At 62.4% G+C, this 23,013-nt stretch overlaps 1 protein-coding gene across 3 annotated transcripts in view; it reads right to left on the bottom strand.

Annotated features, from left to right (window-relative positions):
- Nucleotides 1–12,515: 12,515 nt before the first annotated feature.
- MLPH (melanophilin) overlaps nt 12,516–23,013 on the bottom strand; it is a 43,866-nt gene continuing 33,368 nt past the window's right edge. For 2 of the 3 annotated variants that reach the window (XM_062202578.1, XM_062202589.1), the window contains 7 exons: nt 20,987–21,154; nt 20,644–20,799; nt 19,222–19,314; nt 17,960–18,037; nt 17,426–17,477; nt 15,060–15,160; nt 12,516–13,099 (listed from right to left, as the gene is read on the bottom strand). In XM_062202578.1, coding sequence (XP_062058562.1) covers nt 13,073–13,099; nt 15,060–15,160; nt 17,426–17,477; nt 17,960–18,037; nt 19,222–19,314; nt 20,644–20,799; nt 20,987–21,154 — 675 coding nt within the window. In that variant the 3' untranslated portion in view covers nt 12,516–13,072. The remainder of the gene's footprint in view (nt 13,100–15,059; nt 15,161–17,425; nt 17,478–17,959; nt 18,038–19,221; nt 19,315–20,643; nt 20,800–20,986; nt 21,155–23,013) is intronic. The other variant, XR_009866926.1, reaches the window with a different exon arrangement.

Raw genomic sequence — 23,013 nt, 5'->3', positions numbered from 1 at the left:
TTGTCCTCTGACCCTGTTCTCATCTCCCATTCCCAGACACAGCCACTTTCTCTTACAATTATTCCCTTCCCGGGGCTCCCGTTGGCTGATTCGGCACAATTAGAGCAGCAGCAATCAGGGCAAAGTGCTGAACAGGAAGAAAAGAGAAAAAGGAGAAATGCCTTTGTTGGAGGAATCGCTGATGGGTGGGGACGGGGTTACAGTGTGGCCTCCGGGTGACGTCAGCAGTGAAGGGGCCAGGACAGGAGTGGCTGCGGGCTGCGGTCCGGCTCAGTGCCTACTCAGTGGGACCCAGGACCCTGGCTCGGGGGAGAGGAGGCACCCAGAACATTTGTGCCACGGTGAAGAGCTCAGATGGAGGAAGCCCGCAGACCTGCCTCTCCGATGACAGGAAGCAGGTGGGGTGACGTCGGCAAGTCCTCGAAAGTCCTCGTGGGACACAGTGAAGAATCAAGGGACCAAGGGGGGTACCGCACAGCAGCTGAGAGTTTACACTGGAGCCTGCTGCTTTTTTTTAAAAAAAGCTTTATTTTTTATTTATTTGAAGGCAGAGCTACAGAGAGAGAGGGAAAGACGGAGATCTCCCACTGCTGGTTCACTCCCCAGGTGGCTGCAATGACCGGAGCTGGGTCAGGCAGAAGCCAGGAGCCAGGAGCTTCTTCCAGGTCTCCATGTGGGTGCAGAGGCCAAGAACTAGGGCCGTCTTCCACTACTTCCCCAGGCCGTTAGCAGGGAGCGGGATCGGAGTGGAGCAGCTGTTTCCGAACCAGTGGCCGTAGGGGATGCAGGTGGAGACTTAAGCTGCTACTCCACAATGCCGGTCCTGGAGCCTGTGTACAAACGAGACCAAGGCCTTGGTGCTGTACTTGGGGTTTCTGAGTGGGGACTACATGCCAGATGACGTTACGCACTTCTCCATCTTTGGTGATGGCTGCGTGGTTATGTGGGGCATTGTCCTTGTTCGTGGGATAAACTGAACTACTTAGGGAAATGCTATGATGTCTACAGCTCGGTTACAAGTGGGAGAGAGAGAGGAGGGAGGGAGGGAGGGGACAGAGGTAAAGAAAATACAGTCACAATTGTTGTTTTCTGGGGAGAATGGGTGTTACTTTTAAAAACTTTCAATTCATTTATTTGTGTTCATTTGAAAGGCAGAGCGAGACAGACAGATGCCTTCCATCCATGGGCCACAGCCAGGGCTGGGCCAGGAGCCCAGAACTCCTCTGCACTTCCTACGTGGGCGGCAGGACCCAGGCACTTGAGCGATCGCTTGCTGCCTCCCAGGGTGTGTGTCAGCAGGGCTCAGCAGCGGAGCGGGGACGGGAGCCCAGGCTCCGCTGTGGGACGCAGGCGTCCTGTGGCACCTTGGCCTCTGTGCCGCTGTCTGCTCCGGCACGGCACAGCAGTGTAGCAGTGGCCCCTGAGGCCAGCTGGAGACTCCGTGGGTGCTGTTTGTGATTTTTTTTAAAGATTCTATTTATTTATTTGAAAGGCAGAGAGAGAGAGAGAGAGAGAGAGAAGTCTTCCATCGATAGTTTACTCCCGAAATGACCACAATGGCCAGGGTTGGGTCAGGCCAAAGCCAGGAGCCTGGCACTCCATCCGGATCTCCCATGTGGGTGCGGAGGCCTAAGTAGTCGGCTGTCTCCCTCCACTGCCCTCCCCGGCACATTAGCAGGGAGCAGCCAGACTTGGGCCAGTGCCACATGGGCTGCCAGTGTCACGGCTCAAGGTGGCGGCTTTACCTGCTCTGCCACAGTGCTGGCCCCTGCAATAACGTGGGAGCTTCATGGAGCTTCATGGTCTCGCCCCCTCTCTCTTTTTATTTTTATTTTTATTTATTTATTTATTTATTTACTTATTTTGACAGGCAGAGTGGACAGTGAGAGAGAGAGAGACACAGAGAAAGGTCTTCCTTTGCCGTTGGTTCACCCCCCAATGGCTGCTGTGGCTGGCGCACTGCACTGATCTGAAGCCAGGAGCCAGGTGCTTCTCCTGGTCTCCCATGCAGGTGCAGGGCCCAAGGACCTGGGCCATCCTCCATTGCACTCCTGGGCCACAGCAGAGAGCTGGACTGGAAGAGGGGCAACCGAGACAGAATCCGGCGCCCCGACCAGGACTAGAACCCGGGGTACTGGCACTGCAGGCAGAGGATTAGCCTAGTGAGCTGTGGGGCCAGCCTTGCCCCCTCTCTCTCTGAACCACATGGTACCGCCTGCCGGGCACCCCAGGCAGCAGAGGGGCACAGCCTGGGGCTGGGCTGGGAGTCCGACGCAGGCCGCTTTGCTAAGGACACTGGTGTGCTAGGCCCTTGGCTGCCTTCTTCCCTGGGGGAGCTCAGCCTGACCACTCCCACTCCAACAGCCTTGCCTCCAGGCTGCTGTAAAGCCACAGATAAGGTCGTGTTCTAGGGTCAGGGCTTCTCCAGGTGAATTCTGGGCTTGGAGCAAGGTCACAGTTAGCCAGTGACAGCCGATGAGCAACTTGGCGATTGCTGGTCTCTAGCCCTCTGGGCCCACTGGGACTCAGTGCTGCCCCCTCCTGGCTGGCAGGGGCAGAGTCCCTTCCCTAAGGCCCATGGGTGGCAGCCCCCAGGGTCCCCAAAGTCCAATGTGATGGTGCCGGGGTGGAGGCTTGGAGAGGTTAGATCACAAAGGTGGAGCCTGTCCAAGGAAAGACATCGGGGAGTTCTCTGCACCACAGGGGACGCCAGGAGAGACGGCCGCCTGCTGGCCATTCTGCCCAGCTCGCAGGAGCCGGGACTGTGGCTTCCAAACTCCAGAAATCAGTGCTGGGGGTTGGCGCGGGCTGGTGCGGGCTGGGGCGGCTGCCCCCTGCCGGCTGCTGTGGGCACTCGTTTTCAGCCCTCTGGGGCGTGTCTCCGGGAGTGGCATTGTCTGATCCGGTGTGGAGCAGCAGGGTGCTTTCCTGGGCTGCTTGGAGGCCTGGCTGGGCCCCTCTTGGTGTGGGAGCAGGTCTGATATCCCTCCATGGGAGGGGCCCAGGGCTGGGAGGTGGCGTTGCCGTGGCGCAGCCTCAGGTGGGAGGTCCTGGCCAGGGACAGGGCCCTGGTCCTGCCCCAGACCGTCGGGGTGAGTGGCCCTGAGACTGACATCTGAAAACAGGGTCCATGCAGAGCCCTGGGTGGGGGAGGGGAGGCGGGCCCCGAGCTTGGGGTGGGCCGCAGCTGGTTAAGCCTTCACCCCGTGCTGGGCTGGGCCTTGAGGAGGACCCCCGGGTGCTGGCTGGTGTGTGGAGGCTGCACCTGCTGAGCGCGGGAATGAGGTGGGGGCTGCTGCCCTGTGGGGTCCAGATGTGGAAACTGAGGCTCGGCCCATGGCGTGAGTCCTCGGGCCCCAGGCAGAGCCACGGCTGCATGGTGTGGACAGGTTACAAGCCGGGTGGGAGCAGGCTCTGCTCGTTAGAAGCAGACATCCCATGATTCTTTCCCCCTGAGCCAAAGGGAGCTGGAGGGGGCAAGAGGGACGGATGGAGCACCGAGGACCCTCCTCCCCGTGGCTGCGAGATTGGGGGGGACTCATCCCCACGCACTGTCCACGCCCACAGGACGGGCACCAAGGGGGTGAACTGTGGCCCTGTCCACCTGTTGGCTGTGATGAACGAGCCCTCTGCCAAGGACGCTGGTCATGGGGAGGCTGAGCCTGGGCGAGGGCTGGGACACCAGGCAGTCTCTGCACGTCTGCTTCGTCTGCTGTGGACCTCCAGCTGCTCTCAAAATAAGGCCTAGGGGCCGGCGCTGTGGCGTAGCAGGTAAAGCCGCCGCCTACAGTGTCAGCATCCCATATGGGCGCTGGTTCATGTCCCGGCTGCTCCACTTCCCATCCAGCTCTCTGCTGTGGCCTGGGAAAGCAGTAGAAGGTGGCCCAAGTGCTGGGCCCCTGCACCCACGTGGGAGACCTGGAAGGAGCTCCTGGCTCCTGGCTCTGGATCAGTGCAGCTCCGGCCATTGTGGCCAACTGGGGAGTGAACCAGCAGATGGAAGACCTCCCCCATCTCTCCTTCTTTCTCTGTGAAACCCTGTCTTTCAAATAAATAAAGAAATCTTTTAAAAATAACAAAACCTAAAAAAGGGGATAGCGGGGTTGCTGAGAGAGGACACGGCTCGGGCCGACACTGCGCCGCCTTCCTTGGGGACTTCGTTCTGCTCCATGTGGTGTGGGGCCCTCCCCAGCCGTGTTCAGTGCACAGCCTGGGCAGCCATCCAGGACAGCCCAAGTGGGTGGGGCACTGTGTCCTGCAGGTAACAGAGGACGGATCCAGCTCCCTCTCAGGACCAGCGACCTCTGCGGGTCACAGAGCCCTACTCGGCCTTTCCTCCTGGGAGGGTGGCACCTTCTGATTTGTCACCACACAGTCACAGGCATGCGATCAACAGGGCCGGCACTTTATTAGAGCTGAAGGGGAGTGGCCTGTGCAGGAGAGGGCGGGGCGGGGCGGGGAAGGCGCCCAGAGTCGGTGTCCTGAGCCGGGCGGTCAGCGGTGCTGGGAGGACTCTGGGCCGCCCTCCCTGGGGAAGTGCACTGGCTGGTGTTGCCGGCTGGCCTTGGCGACGGCCCCCAGGGCAGCCCTTCTCCTGCCGAAGCGGCCCACGGGCCTGATCCCACGGCTGGTGTACCAGGCGGTGTTGATGTTGGGGGCTGGGGAGGAAAGAGAGAGAGAGCAGGGAGTGGGTGCTGCACTGGGACCCTCCCACTCCACCCCCGCCCTGTGGGTGCCCAGAGGGTCTGGCGAGGCCAGCTCTGGGCAGTGGGTGTGGCTCTCAGGAACTGAGGCACCAGGATCAAGTTCTTCCTTCCAGGGGCCAAGCTGCGCCAGCAGCGAGAAGTGAACCCCTTCATGGTGGTGGGTGGGAACCGGGGCCAGGACACCAGGCTGCTCCGGGTGGCGAGAGGCCTGGAGACAGATCCCTGGCTGAGGAGGTGGACGGGCCCCACCCAGATGCTGGGCGCTGCGGGTGGGGAGGGTAGGAGGGAGGCGCCGCCCAGGGTCTGGGCACTCACTGCGGATCTCCATGGAGCGCTGGTGGGCTCGGCTTGCAGCCCCCCGCAGGGCAAGGCTCAGCAGCAGCAGGCACAGGAGCCAGACCCTCAGCGCCTTCATCGCCCTGGCTCCTCCTCCTCCGAGGCTCTGTTGCAGGTGGGATCCCGCAGGGGGAGGCTCAGCCTAGTGGCAGAGGGCAGGAGCGGCATCACACATGGGTGTGCGGGGTGCGCGTAAAGCTGGGGCCTCAGGTCGTGTGCGTGTGCGTGTGTGAGAGACGAATGTGCACGGGGTGCAGGTGCATGTGTGTTCATACACACGCGTGTATGTGGGCGTGTGTGTGAGAGCGTGTGTGTGAGCATGTGTGTGAGCGTGTGTGTGAGCATGTGTGTGAGCATGTGTGTGGGTGTGTGTGTGAGCGTGTATGTGGGCGTGTGTGTGGACGTGTGTGTGGGCGTGTGTGTGGGCGTGTGTGTGAGCATGTGTGTGAGCGTGTGTGTGAGCGTGTGTGAGCGTGTGTGTGTGAGTGTGTGAGCATGTGTGTGAGCGTGTGTGTGAGATCACCTGGGCTCTCTGGACGTTGCTCACCTCCCCTGGGACCTCTCCTCTCCTCTCTCCTGTGAAGACTGAGAGGCTCGGGTGTGTGTGTGACAGCCTCTGCTCGGTCCCCAGAGACTGAGAGGGTGCTGTAACTGTGCGGGGGGACAGCTCACGCCTCACCTGGGCAGGGTGGCCTGGGGCCAGCAGGTGCTGAGCTCTGAGCTCGGGCCCAGGCTCGGGGGCTGAGACCTGCGTGTGTGGTTCTTTCCTGCCTTTGGCCCAGGGCCTGCCGACCCCCAGTTCTAGCCTTGCCGGGCAGACGCCCCTCAGCCAACAGTTCTATCCGCTGTCCCTACCAAGCTCACGTTTCTCCCGCATGCCCCGGCTGCCGGAGAAGCCTGCAGTGCCGGGGCCCAGGACCTCTCCTCACACGGCCAGGCCACCCCCTGAGATCACGGGGCAGGGGCCTGAAACCCGCCCTCCGCCTGTGTGAGCCGAGGTGCTGACCCATGGGCGACCCTGCCGCAGGTGATCCTCCCTGCTCCCCCTGGGGCACCTTGGCCACCATCAGAGCCCGGCTGTGGTTGGGGAGGGGTCCCTCTGCCAACCTGGACTCTCCAGACCCCCATCTGAGCCTCACACAGTTTATTCTCCATCAAGGCAATTAAAACACCCGCCCCCACTTCCGAGAGACTTATCGGGGTGTCACCAGTAGAGGAAATGGGGGTGCCACCTTGAAGATGCATCTAAGTGGGCTGGCCTGCTTGTGCCCCAGGGCCAGGGCCCCGGCTGGATACATGCAGAGCGTCCCAGGAATGCCAGTGTCGCCTGGCTCCTGATCCCCAAGGCCCTGCTGCCCTCAGAGCTGGGGACCTCCTGGCCGTGCCCTGGGGCGGAGTGGGATGGGTCACCCTTGCCTGGGCCTCCGCCACACACAGCACTGGAGAGCCGAGGCCCTGAGGAGGGCAGCTGGCCCTGGACGCTGCTCATCCCGCTCGCCGGCAGGGTCCCACGCCCAGGGAGGGCAGAGTCGGGGCAGTGCCCAACCGCATTCTCCAGCCCCACGCGCTACTCACCGTGATCTGAGCAGCGAGGCGGCCCTGGCTGCACCGGGAGGCCGAGGCCGGCACCCACTCCCTCCTTTATAGCCCGGGAGGGAGCAGCGACACCCCCAGGTGCCCTCCCCTGCTCCGGCTCTGCCCCTCAGGGCGCCCGGCCCCTCCCCGGGCAGCCTCAGGAGTGGGCTTTTTCTTGGTTTTCTTTTTTTTTTTTTAAACACTCCTGAGCAACGTGATTTGTTCCTTCCTGCATCACATAATTTCATTTGGGCCAAGTGGTTTTAAAACACATTAAGCCCCTCTTCACTCTCGCCTCGGGCAGGCGCTGGGGCTGCACAGAGGAAGCCCTTGCCCCTCCTCTGCGGGGCGGGTTTCGGCGGACAGTGGCAGGGCAGAGCCACGGAGGGCCACCCACCTCCTCACCGCTGGGGAGCCCGCGCCCTGCGAACCGCTCTCCTTCTGGTTCTGAGGGGGAAGATACGTTTCCCAGGCTCTCACAGTATCACTGTTGGACACACACACAAGATTATTTTTACTGTAAAACAGGTTATAGAAGTAAGCAGGTGCATTTTTACTGGAAGACCAATGCATATACATTTGGAGAAAATGTAGCATGCACACAAAAATCTCCAATAAGGTCAAAGAAGTGGCTCATACGTGATAGGTTTCCATACGTGATGGGTTTCCATACGTGATGGGCTTCCTTCCGGTGAGTTTCCCACATTTTTCTGGGCAGATTCACCCTGGGCACATCACATCTCCTTTTCAGCCAACACCGTGACTGTCATGGTGTTAAGAGCTTGCACATTTGTGCCATTTGGAATAACCGTGCAATGTTGCGCCATCCAGCTTGGACCTGAGAACCTCGCTCCTTACGCTCAGAATCATTAGAGCTCCCCTGGCAGCCCACGCTGGGAGGGGACCTGCGCCCTGCTCCTGTCTGCCCCGCCCCCCGGGGAGAAGCTGCGGCACACCTGCGCCCTTCCAGAGCCTTCTCTTTCGCTGCTCCGCTGACTACTGCTGCCGGTGGCTGTTCTGTTCTATTTTATGGAGAAAAGAGGCTTGGCCAAGCTCAGGGTTTGGGGGTGCAAAGCCCCAGCAGCACGATGCAGGCATTGGTGAGGGTCCCTTCGTGACGCCCATCACGGAGGAGCACGCGGGTCTCTGTGGAGATGAAGGTTTTCACCAGTGGGCTCCCTGGGACATTTAGAGTGAGGGGCCTTGGAGGGGAGGGGACGCTGGGCTCCCAGCCTGGGCTGCAGATCCACATCTCCAGAGCTAAGAACTGCCCCCGCCTGGGCTCGGCTGAGACGCATTCCATCAGAGTCCTGGGGTGGTGTCGGCACTGTGACGGTGACAGCTATGCCGGCGGCCCTGACGAGTGGTGGCTGCTGTGGGGTGCACTTCTGTCTTTGTCGCCCTGTGACTTTTGGGGCTCACCGTGGGAGGTGGCCCAGATGCTCTGGCCTCACCCCATCCCCATGGCACCTCATGGTGGCCGTTCGAGCACCTGGGACTGTTGAGGCCACTTTGGATGCTGGAGGCGCTGTGTTGGCAGGTGGGGAATGGCGCTGAGGTGTGGCTGGCCCTGCTCCTGCTGTGACCCCACAGGACGCAGGACTGCGGCTGGGTGGGTGGGGCATCTCCCTCCGGCTGCACCTGGCTTCCATGTTCTTTGAGAAATGGATCCCCCAGGGCTCTTACCCACAACCCTCCCCACACGCGGTGCTGGCTGTGGTGCCGTCACACCCTCAGCTGCTTGTCTGCTACCACGTGGTTTCCCATGGTGGACGTGGTTCCCCACGTGGTGGGCATGGTTCCCCCATGGTGGGCATGGTTCCCCACAGTGGACGTGGTTCCCCCATGGTGGGCATGGTTCCCCACAGTGGACGTGGTTCCCCCATGGTGGACATGGTTCCCCATGTGGTGGACATGGTTCCCCACAGTGGACGTGGTTCCCCACATGGTGGGTATGGTTCCCCACGTGGTGGGCATGGTTCCCCCATGGTGGACATGGTTCCCCACAGTGGACGTGGTTCCCCACATGGTGGACATAGTTCCCCCATGGTGGACATGGTTCCCCACAGTGGACGTGGTTCCCCCATGGTGGACATGGTTCCCCACGTGGTGGGCATGATTCTCCATAGTGGACATGATTTCCTCACAGTGGACGTGGTTCCCCCATGGTGGATGTGGTTCCCCATGGTGGACGTGGTTCCCCACGTGGTGGGCATGGTTTCACACGTGGTGGACGTGGTTCCTCCCAGTGGACATGGTTCCCCATGTAGTGGGAGTGGCTCTGTGGTTTCCCCATGGTGGACGTGGTTACCATGGCTTTCCACACTGTGCACTGGGCCACAACAGCAGAGTCTATAACAGCGAGAGCTGGTGTGAGCCCGGACGCATTAGGTTTTAAATACATTCCTGGGTTGATTTCGACTCAGGTTTGATTCGGGAACATGCACGATGACGCACACAGCCTGTTGCCCTCAGCGTCCCTGCTCCCCTTTCCTTTGTTCCGTTTCCACCTGGACGTCTCCCTGACCTGACCCAGAATCCCAGCGCTTCCTGCTCTCTGAAAACTGGGAGGAAAGCCCAGGATGGCAGAGCCACGAGGGAGACACACAGGGTGAGGCCTGGTGGTGAGGAGCGGGAGTGGGGGGCTCGGGACTGAGACCCAGATGGGCTGAGGGGGAGCCTGGGGTGGCGGAACCATGAGTTCTGATGTGGGCAGGTGTTGAGAGCCGGGAGCACAGCCATGTGGCCACTCTGTGGTGCTGGGGGACAGCCATGTGGCCACTCTGGGGTGCTGAGGCACAGTCACATGATCGCTCTGGAGTGCTGGGGCACAGCCACGTGGCTGCTCTGGGTGCTGGGACACAGCCATGTGGCTACTCTGTGGTTCAGGGGGACAGCCACGTGGCCACTCTGGGTGCTGGGGGACAGCCACGTGACCGCTCTGGAGTGCTGGGGCACAGCCACGTGACCGCTCTGGAGTGCTGGGGCACAGCCACGTGACCGCTCTGGAGTGCTGGGACACAGCCATGTGGCTGCTCTGGGTGCTGGGACACAGCCATGTGGCTACTCTGTGGTTCAGGGGGACAGCCACGTGGCCACTCTGGGTGCTGGGGGACAGCCACGTGACTGCTCTGGAGTGCTGGGGCACAGCCACGTGACCGCTCTGGAGTGCTGGGGCACAGCCACGTGACCGCTCTGGAGTGCTGGGACACAGCCATGTGGCTGCTCTGGGTGCTGGGACACAGCCATGTGGCTACTCTGTGGTTCAGGGGGACAGCCACGTGGCCACTCTGGGTGCTGGGGGACAGCCACGTGACTGCTCTGGGGTGCTGGGACACAGCCACATGGCCACTCTGGGGTGCTGGGACACAGCCACGTGGCTGCTCTGGGGTTCTGGGACACAGCCATGTGGCTGCTCTGGGTGCTGGGGGACAGCCACGTGGCCACTCTGGGGTGCTGAGGCACAGCCACGTGACCGCTCTGGAGTGCTGGGGCACAGCCACATGGCTGCTCTGGGGTGCTGGGACACAGCCACGTGGCTGCTCTGGGGTTCTGGGACACAGCCATGTGGCTGCTCTGGGTGCTGGGACACAGCCATGTGGCTACTCTGTGGTTCAGGGGGACAGCCATGTGGCCACTCTGGGTGCTGGGGGACAGCCACGTGACTGCTCTGTGGGTCTGTAGCTGCTCGCTGGAGCCTTGGCCATGGACTCGAATAGAGTGCAGGTGGCTGGGAAGAGCCTGGGAGAAGGTAGCACAGGTGGGCAGGGTGGGCAGTGAAGGAACTGGAGACAGAGCAGGGTCTCAGGAACAGGAGTCCGTGGGGGGAGCCCCAGGAGGCCAGGAGGGCCCCTGCAGGGAACCCCAGCATCCCAGGCAGGGGCTGTGCCACAGTGCCCCCTGCAGACCTTTTTGCCTGTCGGCCTGAGGGCGCCACCTGGCCCCTCCTTGAGCACACTCCGTTTCCCTCTGGACGGGGCTCCCACACCCAGCTTGGTGGGCCGGAGGCGCCTGGTGGCAGCCGGTCAGGGTCAATCCTGCCCTAGTGGCACTGAGGCTGTCCCAGCCTGGGCACCGTGAGTGGGAATGGCTGGGGACGCGTGTGGGCTGGATGTGGCCCATCGACTGCCCTTGGCAGCCCCCGGTCTGTCTCCAACGGGCACCTTACTCAGAGCAGGTGCCGGCATGGCTCGTGGAACCCCTGTGAAGGGGCCACTTCCTGCCCCAGCAGGAAGCCTCCCTCTCTCGGGCGTCCGCAGAGATGAGCTGGGGCTGCTGGAGGGGTCGGTCCCGGGGCTGGGGCTGAAGAGGTTGTGGGTGACCTCAGGGGACATCTGCTCAAAAGCCGGAGGAGCAGCGCACAGTCAAGAGAGAGGGGCACAGAGGGGGTGTGGCCGCTGCGCCTCCGGAGGCCGGAGCCCAGGGGAAGGCGCCCAGAGCCTGCCCCACCCCGCAACCTCGCCTGTACGGGCTGAGCGACCCTGGGGCGAGGCGGCCTCCATGAGGAGCCTGGTCCCCCCCAGCCCTCTTAGTGAGCTCGGTGTCGAGGACCCCACTGTTTGGGGCATCTCTGGCAGTTCCGAGGTCCTGGAGCCTTCACACGGTCGGCGTGGACACCCAGCAGGCTCTGGAGCAGGAGCAGGCTTGCATCTGGGGCCGCGAGCTTGCTCTGCCAGGCGGTGAGTGGCGTCCCCGATTCGCACGCTCTCCGGGAAGCCCAGCAGTTCACGGTGAGGCCGGGGGTCCGCTGGTGACCGGGGCTCTGGATTGCAAGGCCATCCGAGCAGAGCGGGCGTGCTGCACACGCAAAGCTCAGTCCCCACCCGGCAGCGTCCTCGGAGCTCTCTGTAAAGCGTCTTCTCCCATCCCTGGTGACGAACAGAGCTGCCGAATAAAACGCTGGAGAAGCGGTCTTAGCCGCCGCCTCTGACTGCACCTGCTGTCCCGGTGAGCGCATTCCTGTGGATCTCTGGCAGGTGCACCGGGCTGCGTGGTCCCTGCCTGCCTTCAGCTTCCAGGCGCCGCTGTCTGGGGAACAGCCGTCTCCTAGGGAAAGGAGCTCTGGGGAATTCTTTCAAAGACGATCATCCCTCGGTATCCACAGGGAACTGGTGTCTGTCCTTCCCGGGATAACAAGATCTGAAGATGGTCGAGCCATTTACATAGAGGGAAGTGATGTCTGCACGTCCTCCCGTGTACTCAGAGCCGTCTCTACATCGCCCGCACCGCTAACACAGGGCACACGCCGTGTGCATATCAGTACTGCCTTATTCAGGGCATGTTTTGTGCAATGCAGACTTTTCCCAAATATTTTCGGTCTGTGGGAGGCTGGCTCTGTGCAGGGGGCCAATGAGAATGGGACTGACACATAACGCTGGGGGTCTCCTTTGGTGCCACGGGGAGTTACTATGTACTCTGCCCTCTGCTGGGGGTCTCCCAGCAAAGCTCTCCAGGATGGGACCCTTAGCTCCTGGAACCCCCTGTTCAGAGGGGTCACGAGACACTAAACAGGGTCAGCTCCTGGAGACACAAGGCTGGGCTCTCGTCTCTGTCCCCTGTTTGATTTCAATGGAAACCACCACCCTGCTCCCATGTGGCTTCACCATGGGCAGCACAGCCCTCGGCCCTGTCTGCCATGGACCTGGTGAGTGAGAAGCCACCGCCATGGTGATGCCCAAGGGCAGCTCTGTAGAGTCCCAGCGAACTGGGGGTGAGCCACGCGGCCATCCAGAGACAGCTCTGCAGCCTGCTCTCTAAGGGGCAGACCAGAGGTCATCTGTGGAACCAATGGCAGGTGACAGATGACTTCTGTCCCCTCATCTTGGGTGGCCACCACTACCCAGTCCACGGGATTCCACTGTACTGCGTGGCAGGGCTGGGCTCAGCGGGTCTCTCCTGTGTCACCGGCCGCCCAGCAAGTCCTGACCCCATGCTCCCCACTGCAGGTGCACGGGAGCCTGCAGAATGGGTGGGGGTGGGCAGTGGGGGCACCTACCCCTCCCTCAATACCCACGCGTCCTGGTGCCCAATTTCCAATCACCCCACGCAGAAATGCACACACGTCAGCCCAGCTCCGACAGAGACCGACAAGAACAGACACACGGCTGGCGCCTCTACTGGGTCGTCTCTTCTCCGATCCATTCAGGAAAGCAACACAGAACAGCTGGGGGGAGGGGCGGGGTGAAAGGTCACTCCGGGAAAGGCCACATGCGTGTCTTCAGTGTCTACACTGTCCAGAGTCTCGTTGGCTCGGCTGATTCTCAGCCCCGAGGGGCTGGCACGGTAGCCTGGAGGTCGTTGGAGAAGCTGGTGGGCAGCAAGGGGCCTGAGGCTCTGGCAGGCGGGGGCCACACGGGCGGATGCTTCTCACCGGGCTGCCAGCCACGGACAGCAGACAGCGAGAGCCAGGGGAGGGAAGCCGGTGTGGGGCCAGGTCGCTGCTCTGCCTGCTCCCTTCAGGGCTGCTGGGACATCACGGGCTTCTACAAGGCACAGACAACGCACATGTGAGTGCGCATAGATGAGGCACAGAGACACACGTGCCCCAAGCGTGCATACCAGCACAGCACACACAGGCACGCAGCATACACACCGGAGCGTGCAAAGAGACCTAGACACACAGGTGTGCACAAGCTTAGATACAGAGGTGTGTGCACGTGTGCACCGATCGCTGAGCACGCTGACACACACATGGGCAGGTACACGTGTGGGACCTTTAAGAGGCGGGGCCTAGGTGGCGGGGGCACAGCCCTCAGAAGGGAGGAGGTGGCTCTGGTAGGGCCCCAGTTAGTTATGTGGAGGTGAGCTGCTGGTGGCACCTCGCGCCCTGTCTGGCGGCGCACTCTCGCCCACCTGAGGCCGCCGGCACCATGCCCAGCCCCTCTGGCCTGTGAGCTAAATAAGCCCCTCTTGTTTGCAGAGTGGCCTGCCTCGGAGATTCTGGTACGGGAACGAGACATGAGTGTTTGGGCCCTGATGGAGGCTGCTGGGCACGGAGTTGTCCTGTCCATCCCGGGACCCGGCCGGGACCCTGTGACCTGAGAGGCCACGGCACCTGTTGGGAAGCACTGGAGAGGCCGCCCAGGAATCATGCAGGGCCCCGTGGGCCTTCTCCCCGCGAGAGGGCAGCTACGTGTGCACACCACGCTCCGTGCAGCTGAAACCGGGGCCTCCTGTGTTCACTCCCCAAGTGCCTGCCCCGTGCTGGGCCTGGCCAAAGTCAGGAGCCAGAAATTCAGTCCAGGACTCCCAGGTGAGTGGCAGGGACGCAGATACTTAGCCATCACTGCTGCCTCCGTGGGTGCGCAGGCGGGAAGCTGGATCAGCACCCACGTGGGATGCGGGGAGCCGGATCGGCACCCATGTGGGATGCGGGAAGCCGGATCCGCACCCACGCGGGATGGGGGAAGCCAGGTCAGCACCCACGTGGGATGCGGGAAGCTGGATCGGCACCCACGTGGGATGCGGGAAGCCGGATCGGCACCCACGTGGGATGCGGGGAGCCGGATCGGCACCCACGTGGGATGCGGGGAGCCGGATCGGCACCCACGTGGGATGCGGGGAGCTGGATCGGCACCCACGTGGGATGTGGAAGCCGGATCAGCACCCACGTGGAATGCGGAAGCCAGATCGGCACCCACGTGGGATGCGGGGAGCCGGATCGGCACCCACGTGGGATTCGGGGAGCCGGATCAGCACCCACGTGGGATGCAGAAGTCCTCACCGTCTGAACTGCTGAGCCCAACGCCCACCCCGGGGCAGCCTCTGAGCCCTGCACCCTCACAGCCAGTGGAGGGATGTCCACTGCTCTGGGTCCAGGGAGAGGTCCTCATTGGCCAGAGGGCCTATCCTTCTTCCCGGAGCCCCGCCCACCTCAGGGAGAGCAAGGTCAGGTCATGACCACCCTGATTTGCTGTCATCCTCAGTGGAGTCTCCTGGAGCCTTTAAGAAATGCTTTGCTGGGCCGGCGCCGCGGCTCACTAGGCTAATCCTCCGCCTTGCGGCGCCGGCACACCGGGTTCTACCCCCGGTCGGGGCACCGGATTCTGTCCCGGTTGCCCCTCTTTCAGGCCAGCTCTCTGCTATGGCCCGGGAAGGCAGTGGAGGATGGCCCAAGTGCTTGGGCCCTGCACCCCATGGGAGACCAGGAGAAGCACCTGGCTCCTGGCTTTGGATCAGCGCGGTGCGCCGTCCGCAGTGGCCATTGGAGGGTGAACCAACGGCAAAAAGGAAGACCTTTCTCTGTCTCTCTCTCACTGTCCACTCTGCCTGTCAAAAAAAAAAAAAAAAAAAAAAAAAAAAAAAAGAAATGCTTTGCTTTCTATGAAGGCGAGGCGCACACGTTTTGCTGTAATTCCCAGGTTTCCCTCCGTATTCCTTTATCTGAAGACGTCAGTCATGAACCCGGCAGGTTGTGGACTTTTGGAGGGGAGCAAGCGTTACCATGAAGATGGTGCTGGCCGTTCCCCTCCTCCCGTTGGGGTTCCTCTGGGTCAGGGAGCCGCGGTACGGGGACTTCCGGTCAAGAGAGACCTCGTCTTTGCCTGGGGGAGGAAGGGAGAGGAGGGGTGTCAATCAGAAGCCTCCCCAGGCGGGGGTGTGGCTGAAAGTAGCATCAAAGGGGACCAGAGGACGGCGCGCGGATGGACGTGTGCTCCCTGGCAGCTGGGCGCACGCTCAGCTCAGTCCCACCCTCCCCCGGCTCCCAGCAACCTCAGCAGCTTGTCCCCTCGCCGCAGGGCTCCCGACGTGGGCAGAACCCCGAGGTCTGGCGTGAACACGGCCTCCCCTTTCCTTTCACTCTGTGACACGGGCTTGGGACTGACTCTCAGGACAGGTACCCGTCAGCCTCCGTGGGTGGAGCTGTGGCTGGGCCTCAGGTCTGCACAGACACCAGCCTTTCTCATCTTGCCACAGGTGCCACAGGTGCCACAGGTCACAGCTCCCTGGAGCTGACCGCGCACGCCTGTCCCTGACTTGGGTCCAGTGACACCAGCTGCTGGCCTGAAACCAGGCAGGTGCCGGAAATGAGCATTCACAGGGCAGGAACTGCTGGACGCCAAGAGCCAAGTCTCTCCCCGTCCCCTTCTGCTCTCAGCAGCCCTCTCCATTCTCGGCAGGTGCATCTTATGTGGGTGTCACCCGTGTGTCCCTGCTCCAGAACAGTCTCGGGGAGGGGCCTGCCTGGGCCAGGGGACCCTCTGCCAGTGTGGGGCTGGTTCTGGTTGGCCAGGGGAGAAGCACTCAGGCCTCATCCACCGGGGCTGGTGATGGAACGGGAAGGGCCATCAGACCCACTGCCCCTGAACACTTGCCTGAACGTGGGCGGCCTCTTGGCTGGACCAAGTGCCCGTCACAAACCTGCCATCACGAGACCCACGTTCATGAACCCCCACAGCTCTCGGCCATGGGGTGTGCTGGAATCACCCTAGAGGTCAGCACGGGCACCCCAGGAGCCCCCACCAGGAGCCAGCCTCAACGTGGGCCGTCTCTCTGCTCTGTGGTCCTGAGTCAGGGCCAGCTCTGTCCTGGATTGACCCAAATGTGTGCCGGGAGTTCAGCCAGCGACAGAGAGGCGGCTGGCACAGAGGAGGGGTGAGCAAGGGGACCTGCCAAGATGTACTCAGTGCCGTGGGAGCTGGGGAGAAGCCCGGGTGGGTGTGGACAGCTGTGCTCTGGGACCCATGTCTGCCGGAGCGTGGGTGTCGTCCCACAAGGCGCACCCAGCGTGTGCACAAGCAGTGCTGGTCCACTAGCTGTGGCGAGATCCCACTTCCCTCTGCAGGCAGCTGGGAGCCGAGGGGGACAAGGGGCAGCTGCCTATGAGGCCCACGTCTGCGGTGGAGTCTGACTGGGCTCAGGGGCGGCGCTGAGATCTGGGGGAAGTGGGGGCGCCGAGGTGGCACAGCAGTGGAGGGCGGGGGCTGTGGTTGGGTTGCACACACACGCCCCATGCCGGGCACATACTGGGGAGCCTGCAGGCCTCACGTTCCACTTGTCGGGGACAAAGCTGCTGTCTCTGTCACCACCAAGACTTCATTCAAGGCTAAAGGACGAGCTGTAGCCTCTGAGGACAGGGGCCTGTGCTGCCCCGGGACAACTCAGACAGGAAACCGCAGAGGGACTGTGGCTGCCGTCACTGCCACTGCCACCATCACCACGGCCACCACCACCACGGCCACCATCACCGTGGCCACCACCATGGCCACCATTACTGCCACCATCACCGTGGCTACCACCACAGCCACCATCACCACGGCTACCACCACCACGGCCACCATCACCGTGGCCACCACCACTGCCACCATCACGGCCACCATCACCACGACCACCATCACCATGGCCACCATCACTGCCACCATCACGACCACCACCACTGCCACCATCACCACGGCCACCATCACTGCCATCATCACCATGGCCACCATCACCGTGGCCTCCATCGTGGCCACCATTACCATGGCCCATCATTGCTACCATCACCGTAGCCACCATCACCACCACCGTGGCCACCATCATCGCGGCCACCATCACCGTGGCCACCATCACCGTGACCACCACCACGGCCACCATCACCACCACTGCAGCCGCCATCATTGCCACTGCTGTCGCCACTGCCACCAGCAGAGCCCTTTGCGTGTTTACGGCAAAGTCGCGGTAATGAGCTGCTCGCGCTCACTGCTCTTGGGCCTGGGAGGATTCTTGGGGGCGGGTGTCAGCCATGTCCCTCAGGTGGCAGGGAAAGCCAGCTTCACCGAGCCCCCCCCCCCATCAGGCCTGCATGGGGCGAGGGTGGCAGCGGGGCTCACCTTGACCTCTGGGGGAGTACTTCCTCCGCAAAAGGTAGGGCACGGTCTCAGCCTGGAAGGCAGAACCTGGGGTCACGGCTCGGTCGTGGCGCTCACCAGCCTCCCCCTACCCCGGCTATTCCACCGTCCACCGTCCTTGCAGACCCAGAGACCCAGGGCAGCGGTGCCCTGTTCTCCATCAGCAGCTGAGTTAAGCATCAGACCCCGGAACGTGAGATGCTCCGCATGGGGGCTGCGGGAGTGGGGGTGTGGGGAGTGGGCGCAGGCTCACCCACGATGGCGGGTGTGCAGGATGAACGTCCCAGCTTCCTGGGCCTGAGCAGGAAGACTTGGAGACGTGAGCCCCACTGGCCCCAGAGCTTCCTGGGGAGTGCATTCCAGCCTGCCTGACGTCAGAGGCTCACTCCCCCCACCCCCAACCCCTCCTGGACTGGAATGTACACGCTGGGACGAGAGCTGTGTTGGGGCGCCCCTCCCCGGCCTCGCCAGTCTGCAAAGCTTGGGCCCATCTTCCTCTCTTGGTCTGGACCACACCTTGGCTTCACCCGGAGGCTCTGCATCCGGGTCCTCTGGACGCTTGCTGGGGGTCCCGAGAAGCCGGGGGACAAAGATCTGGAGGACAAGGGAGAAGGTTCGTGTCGCAGCCGCCTTGTTCACCCGCCAGCCACCAGCAGAGTCAAGACACTGGACATGGGACACATGGCCTCCCACCTCTTAGACGCCTGCTGGAGAGGGGACTGGCGCGGCCGCCCCTGCTCTCTGCCCCCACACCCTGCTGGGGCTGCCAGGGCTCCAGTAACTCTGGGTCTCAGGTGCACAGTGATGGTTCGTGCGTGTGTCCCAGCCGCCGCACAGGCTGCACTGGGGCTAAAAGGTGCTGCTGCTGCTCTGACATCCAGGGTCGGCCGGGCCTCCTGCATCTGCCTGCCAGCCCTCCCCGGGCCCCCTCGGGAGGACCTGTCACTCCTCTGTCACGTTCCCCACCTGTTGGAGCTCCGATGGCTCCTCACAGGGGTGGGAGAAGGGTGCTGGCCTCAGAGCGCTAGGGGCGGGGCCCTGGGAGGCCTCCCCTGCACAGGCTGTGGTCACGCCCCTCCCCAGGGCTGAGCTGGGAGCCCTCTGACAAGAGGCTGTCATTCAGGCTGCTGCTTTGGGTTTAAACCCTGTGAGTGTGTTGAGTGTGTGTGTGTGTACATGTGTGCATACAAGCATGTGTATGTTTGTGCATGCATTTGTGTGTCTGCATGTACCTGTGTTTTGTGTTTGTATGGGTGTTTGTATGTGTATATATGAGTGAAGGTGTTTGTGTATGGCTGTTTGTATGTGTAGGTGTTTGTGTGTGTATATAGCTGTGTGTGTATGTGTGTAGGTGTATGTGTGTATAGCTGTGTGTATGAGTAGCTGTTTGTGTGTGCGTATGTGTAGGTGTGTTTTGTGTGTGTATAGCTGTGTGTATGAGTAGTTGTGTGTATGTGTGTGCGCATGTGTAGGTGTGTGTTTTGTGTGTATAGCTGTTTGTGTGTATGTGTATCTGTGTGTGTATGTGTAGGTGTGTGTTTTGGGTGTGTAGGTGTGTGTTTTGTGTGTATAGGTGTGTGTGTGTATAGCTGTGTGTATATGTATCTGTGTGTATGAGTAGCTGTATGTGTATGTGTGTGTGGGCAGGGGCTGAGGGCACCTTCTTGGTGAGAAACAGAGAGAGATGGGAGAGAACCCAGCGGGACAGAGCTCAGTAATGGCCCAGCGGGACACAGGCAGCAGCTGGGGGTGCGAGGCCCCCGGCCCCCCCCACTCACCGGGAGGTTCGATCTCCTCCGGGGCTTTCCCGAGGGCTTCACCGTGAGCCCCGCGGCCCTCAAAGCAGCAATCCTGGACTCGATAGCGGACACCTGGGGCGGATGGACGGACAGACAGACAGACAGATGGACGGACAGACGGACGGTTGGAGTCAGCTGCCACCCAGACGTCCCCCTCAGTCACAGAGCAGCCCACCCGGAGCCCGTGTACTCCTCACGCGAGTCTCCCTGGGGGCATGCGCCCACTGCCCTGGCTCCCACGGCCGTCAGCAAGGGGGTGGGCGTTCCTGCTGCCCCCACCCTGCCCCAGGCAGGAGCAGAGGAGTCCTGTGCACTGCTGGGGGCAGGTCGGGGCTGGGGGAGCGGCAGCGGCAGCTCAGGGCTTCCCTGACCCAGCACCGCCCCCACTGCCATTGGCAGCAACCTTGCCCTGTCTGTCCCCTCACCTTAGGCCACGCTTTTCATGGTGGCCAGACGAAGCTTCTGGAAGCAGAAGGCAAGCCTGTCTCTCTCCTCGTTCAGACCTTCCTGTGGCCCCACACATGTTTCTTGGGGGTCTCTGACATTGGCCCCCCTCCAGGACCGGCCTCCCACACTCTCCCCTCATCCCTGAGTTCCAGCCTTAGGGTTGCTGCTGCTGATTCCCAGATACCCCATGGCCTTGGCACACGCCACCCCTGGCCTCTTCTCATAGCTCCCTCTCCAGCACCTTCCTTGGCAGCCCCACCCCTATCTGCCCTCAACATCATTTTCGTAGCACTTCCTGGGGAGGCTGGCCATCCACCTGCTCCCACCCGAACCCTCAGCTCCATGGAGACAGGAGCCGGTCTGAGCTGCTCAGATCTGCCCTCTGGCCCTCGATGCTGGATGCACAGGGATTCACAGAGGATCTGCAAACCAGGGAAGAGTAACTGAAAGCGAAGAGCTGAGCCCAAGTCGCCCCCGTGATGTGGGCAGCTCTGGGACCCGTGTTCTTCCTCCCCGGGGAACTCAGGCTGCTGAGAACGGCCTGAGGCCGGGGCAGGGGTGCCTGCTGTCCCCCGAGTCACAGGGCGACCCTGGGAAACCAATGCTTTGGCTCTGGCCTTTGACCTGTGCACCGCTGGGCACCCCTCACCCAAACTCACACCCTGCGTCCACAGCTCAGGCCCACGGGGCGACCCTGGCCAGAGCCTCCGGCTGTCTGGGGTCTAAGCCCACTTCTGGCCTCTCTTTATGGGCCGCAAGCAGCCGTTTCAACCCCGAGAACTCTGCCTGCCTCCCACTGAGTGCAGCAGCGTGGAGACGCAGGGGCCTGGAAGGAGGCAGCCGTCCAGGACCCCAGACGCTCTGTGGGAGCCCCATGGGCCGACTGTCACCACCAGTGCACCCCGCACACCCAGTGGCCAGCACCCGTCTGGATGACACCCGGGTTGGGGCTACCTCGCTCTCTGCCTGCTGAACCTCGGAGGCCGTGGCCGCCACCCTGTCCTCCAGCGCTGACAGCTGCTCGGCTGTGCTCCTGCTGGGCTGGATGGGGCCCCCGGGGCCCTGAGGGCTCTGTCCCCGGCCGGGCGTTGGGCCGGCATCTGTGCACACCTGGGAAAGAGAAGGACAGCGGCTGACCCCTGACGTGAGGGGCTGACCCCCGGACTCGCCTCTGCTCCTCCCCCGGATGCCCCTTGCTGGTCCTGCAGGGCTGGGCTCCTGTGAGGCCCCTGTCAACGCCCCAGTGACCCCTGCAGTAGCTGCCTGTCCTGGGAGGGCGATGGCTTGGTGGCAGTACCTGTGCTGGGTCCTGCCGGGACCACGGGGGGAGGGCCCCGGCGCAGGCCCCGCCGGCCGGATCTTCCTCTTCCTCCTGGTCGCTGACGTTGCTGGTCAGCTCCTCAAGCCTTCTCCTGAGGGCCTCTTCCTCCGTGTCCGCCGCTGAGTGTGGTCCGGCAGCTGGGGACTGAGAGAACAGAACAGTCGTCCACGGAGCTCGGAGGCCGGCTCGGGTGGGGCGGGCGCCCCGAGGCCCTGCTGGAGCCCTGCCTCCGCCCCATTCTGTGTCCCGAGTGTCCCAGGCCTGCAGAAAGCAGCTCTGAGGGGAGGGCTCCGGTGAGATGTTGGCAGCACCCACGGCATCCAAGACCCACACTTGTTTATTTTGTTTCATCTTCCGCTCTGTTTAAGAGCATTTTTACTGTGCTAAAATGCGTAGATGGAGGCCGGCGCTGTGGCATAGCAGGTAAAGCCGCTGCCTGCAGTGCCAGCATCCCATATGGGCGTCGGTTCGAGTCCCGGCTGCTCCACTTCCAATCCAGCTCTCTGCTATGGTCTGGGAAAGCAGAAGATGGCCCAAGTCCTTGGGCCCCTGCACCTGCTTGGGAGACCTGGAAGAAGCTCCTGGCTCCTGGCTCTGGGTTGGCACAGCCTTGCTCGTTGCAGCCACTTGGGGAGTGAACCAGTGGATGGAAGACCTCTCTCTCTCTCTCTCTCTCTCTGCAACTCTATCAAATAGGCAAAATTATTCTTAAAAAAAAATGCACCACCTCCAGCAGCATCGAGCGCAGTGCCACCCGCCTGCACTCACGGCATGGTGTGGCCTCCCCCGCCGGCACGAAGTCCTCCCCCTGCCCAGCCCCACCCTCCTGCTCCTCTGCAGACCTGGACCGAGCGCCACCCAGCAGTGCTCGGCTGTCAGTGTCCTCGAGGGTCTTTGGTCTGTGGCCTGCGCCCCAGGCCCACATTCCCTTCCCCTCCAGGTTGGCAGGCAAGACTGGCCGCTACGAACGCGTGGGAATTTTGGTGGGAATCTTCATAGCAGGAGGACAACTCTCCCCTGTACCCCTCAAACCAGGCGCCCAGGTCTCCTTATTGCTGTGGCCCTGTCCTCCGCCCTGAGGTGCCGGCCTGGACCACGGCCCTGGACTGCTGGGTGTCGCCAGCTGAGGGGTGCAGATTACCCAGCTGTCGGGGTTCTTTTTGTTTTTCCTGTGTTCATACGGACACGCCACGGCCATGGGATGTCAGCTCCACCCTTGGGCCCCAGGTGCTGTCCTGTCCGTGTCTGCCAGCCCCAGGAGGCTGTGTCACCGTCTCATGTGGGACACGGCACAGGGCTAAGACACCCCACACCACAGCACACCAGGGGCTTCGGCAAACGTCCCTGTGCCGTGCCGGCGTCTCGCGGTGCCCTCCACAGCACAGGGGGCCCTTCTTGAATTTAGGGCCAGGGGGCTGTGTCCACCTAGGAACCCTTGCCTCCCCGCACGGGGTTTCTAGAAGCCAGGACGAATCTTCCTGTGCCATGGCCAGGAAGCAGCTCAGAGCCCATGGACAACTGGGCAGCAGGAGACACAGCCAGGCGCTCCAGGCGTGAGTGCTGAAGGCCCACGTCCAGGGACTCCTCTGTCCCCGGCACTCCAGGACCTGGGCTGCCCCAGCCCTCACACCCCATGACATTCAGAAGTGGGGCTGTGCCCTCACAGTCGAGAACCTCATGGCTCTCGGGGACCAGGGGGTGGTCCTGTGAGCAGGCCCTGCTGGGTCCTCACCTCTCACCTGCTTGTCCCACGGGCTGATTTGCATCCGGGAGAGGACGGGCAGCGGCCGAGCTAGGGCAGCCTCCCTCCCCCTCCTCAGTGTGAGCAGGACCTGGGGCTGGCTGGGAGCAAGGCTGGGTCTCCCACAGGGGCAGGCAGGCCCTGGACCTCAGGTCCTGTGTCAGCAGGAGGGAGAAGGGGGTAGGGGAAGGGAGCGACACCTCCAGTGTCCACAGGGACCCGGGCCAGTCTCCGGGGAGAAGCCTGGGGTTCCGGCAGGCCG

The sequence above is a fragment of the Lepus europaeus genome, chromosome 1 (genome assembly GCF_033115175.1).
Source record: "Lepus europaeus isolate LE1 chromosome 1, mLepTim1.pri, whole genome shotgun sequence".
In the NCBI taxonomy this organism is placed as follows: domain Eukaryota; kingdom Metazoa; phylum Chordata; class Mammalia; order Lagomorpha; family Leporidae; genus Lepus; species Lepus europaeus.
The sequence above is the reverse complement of the archived record's forward strand: the minus strand, read 5'-3'. Positions and strand labels throughout refer to the sequence as shown.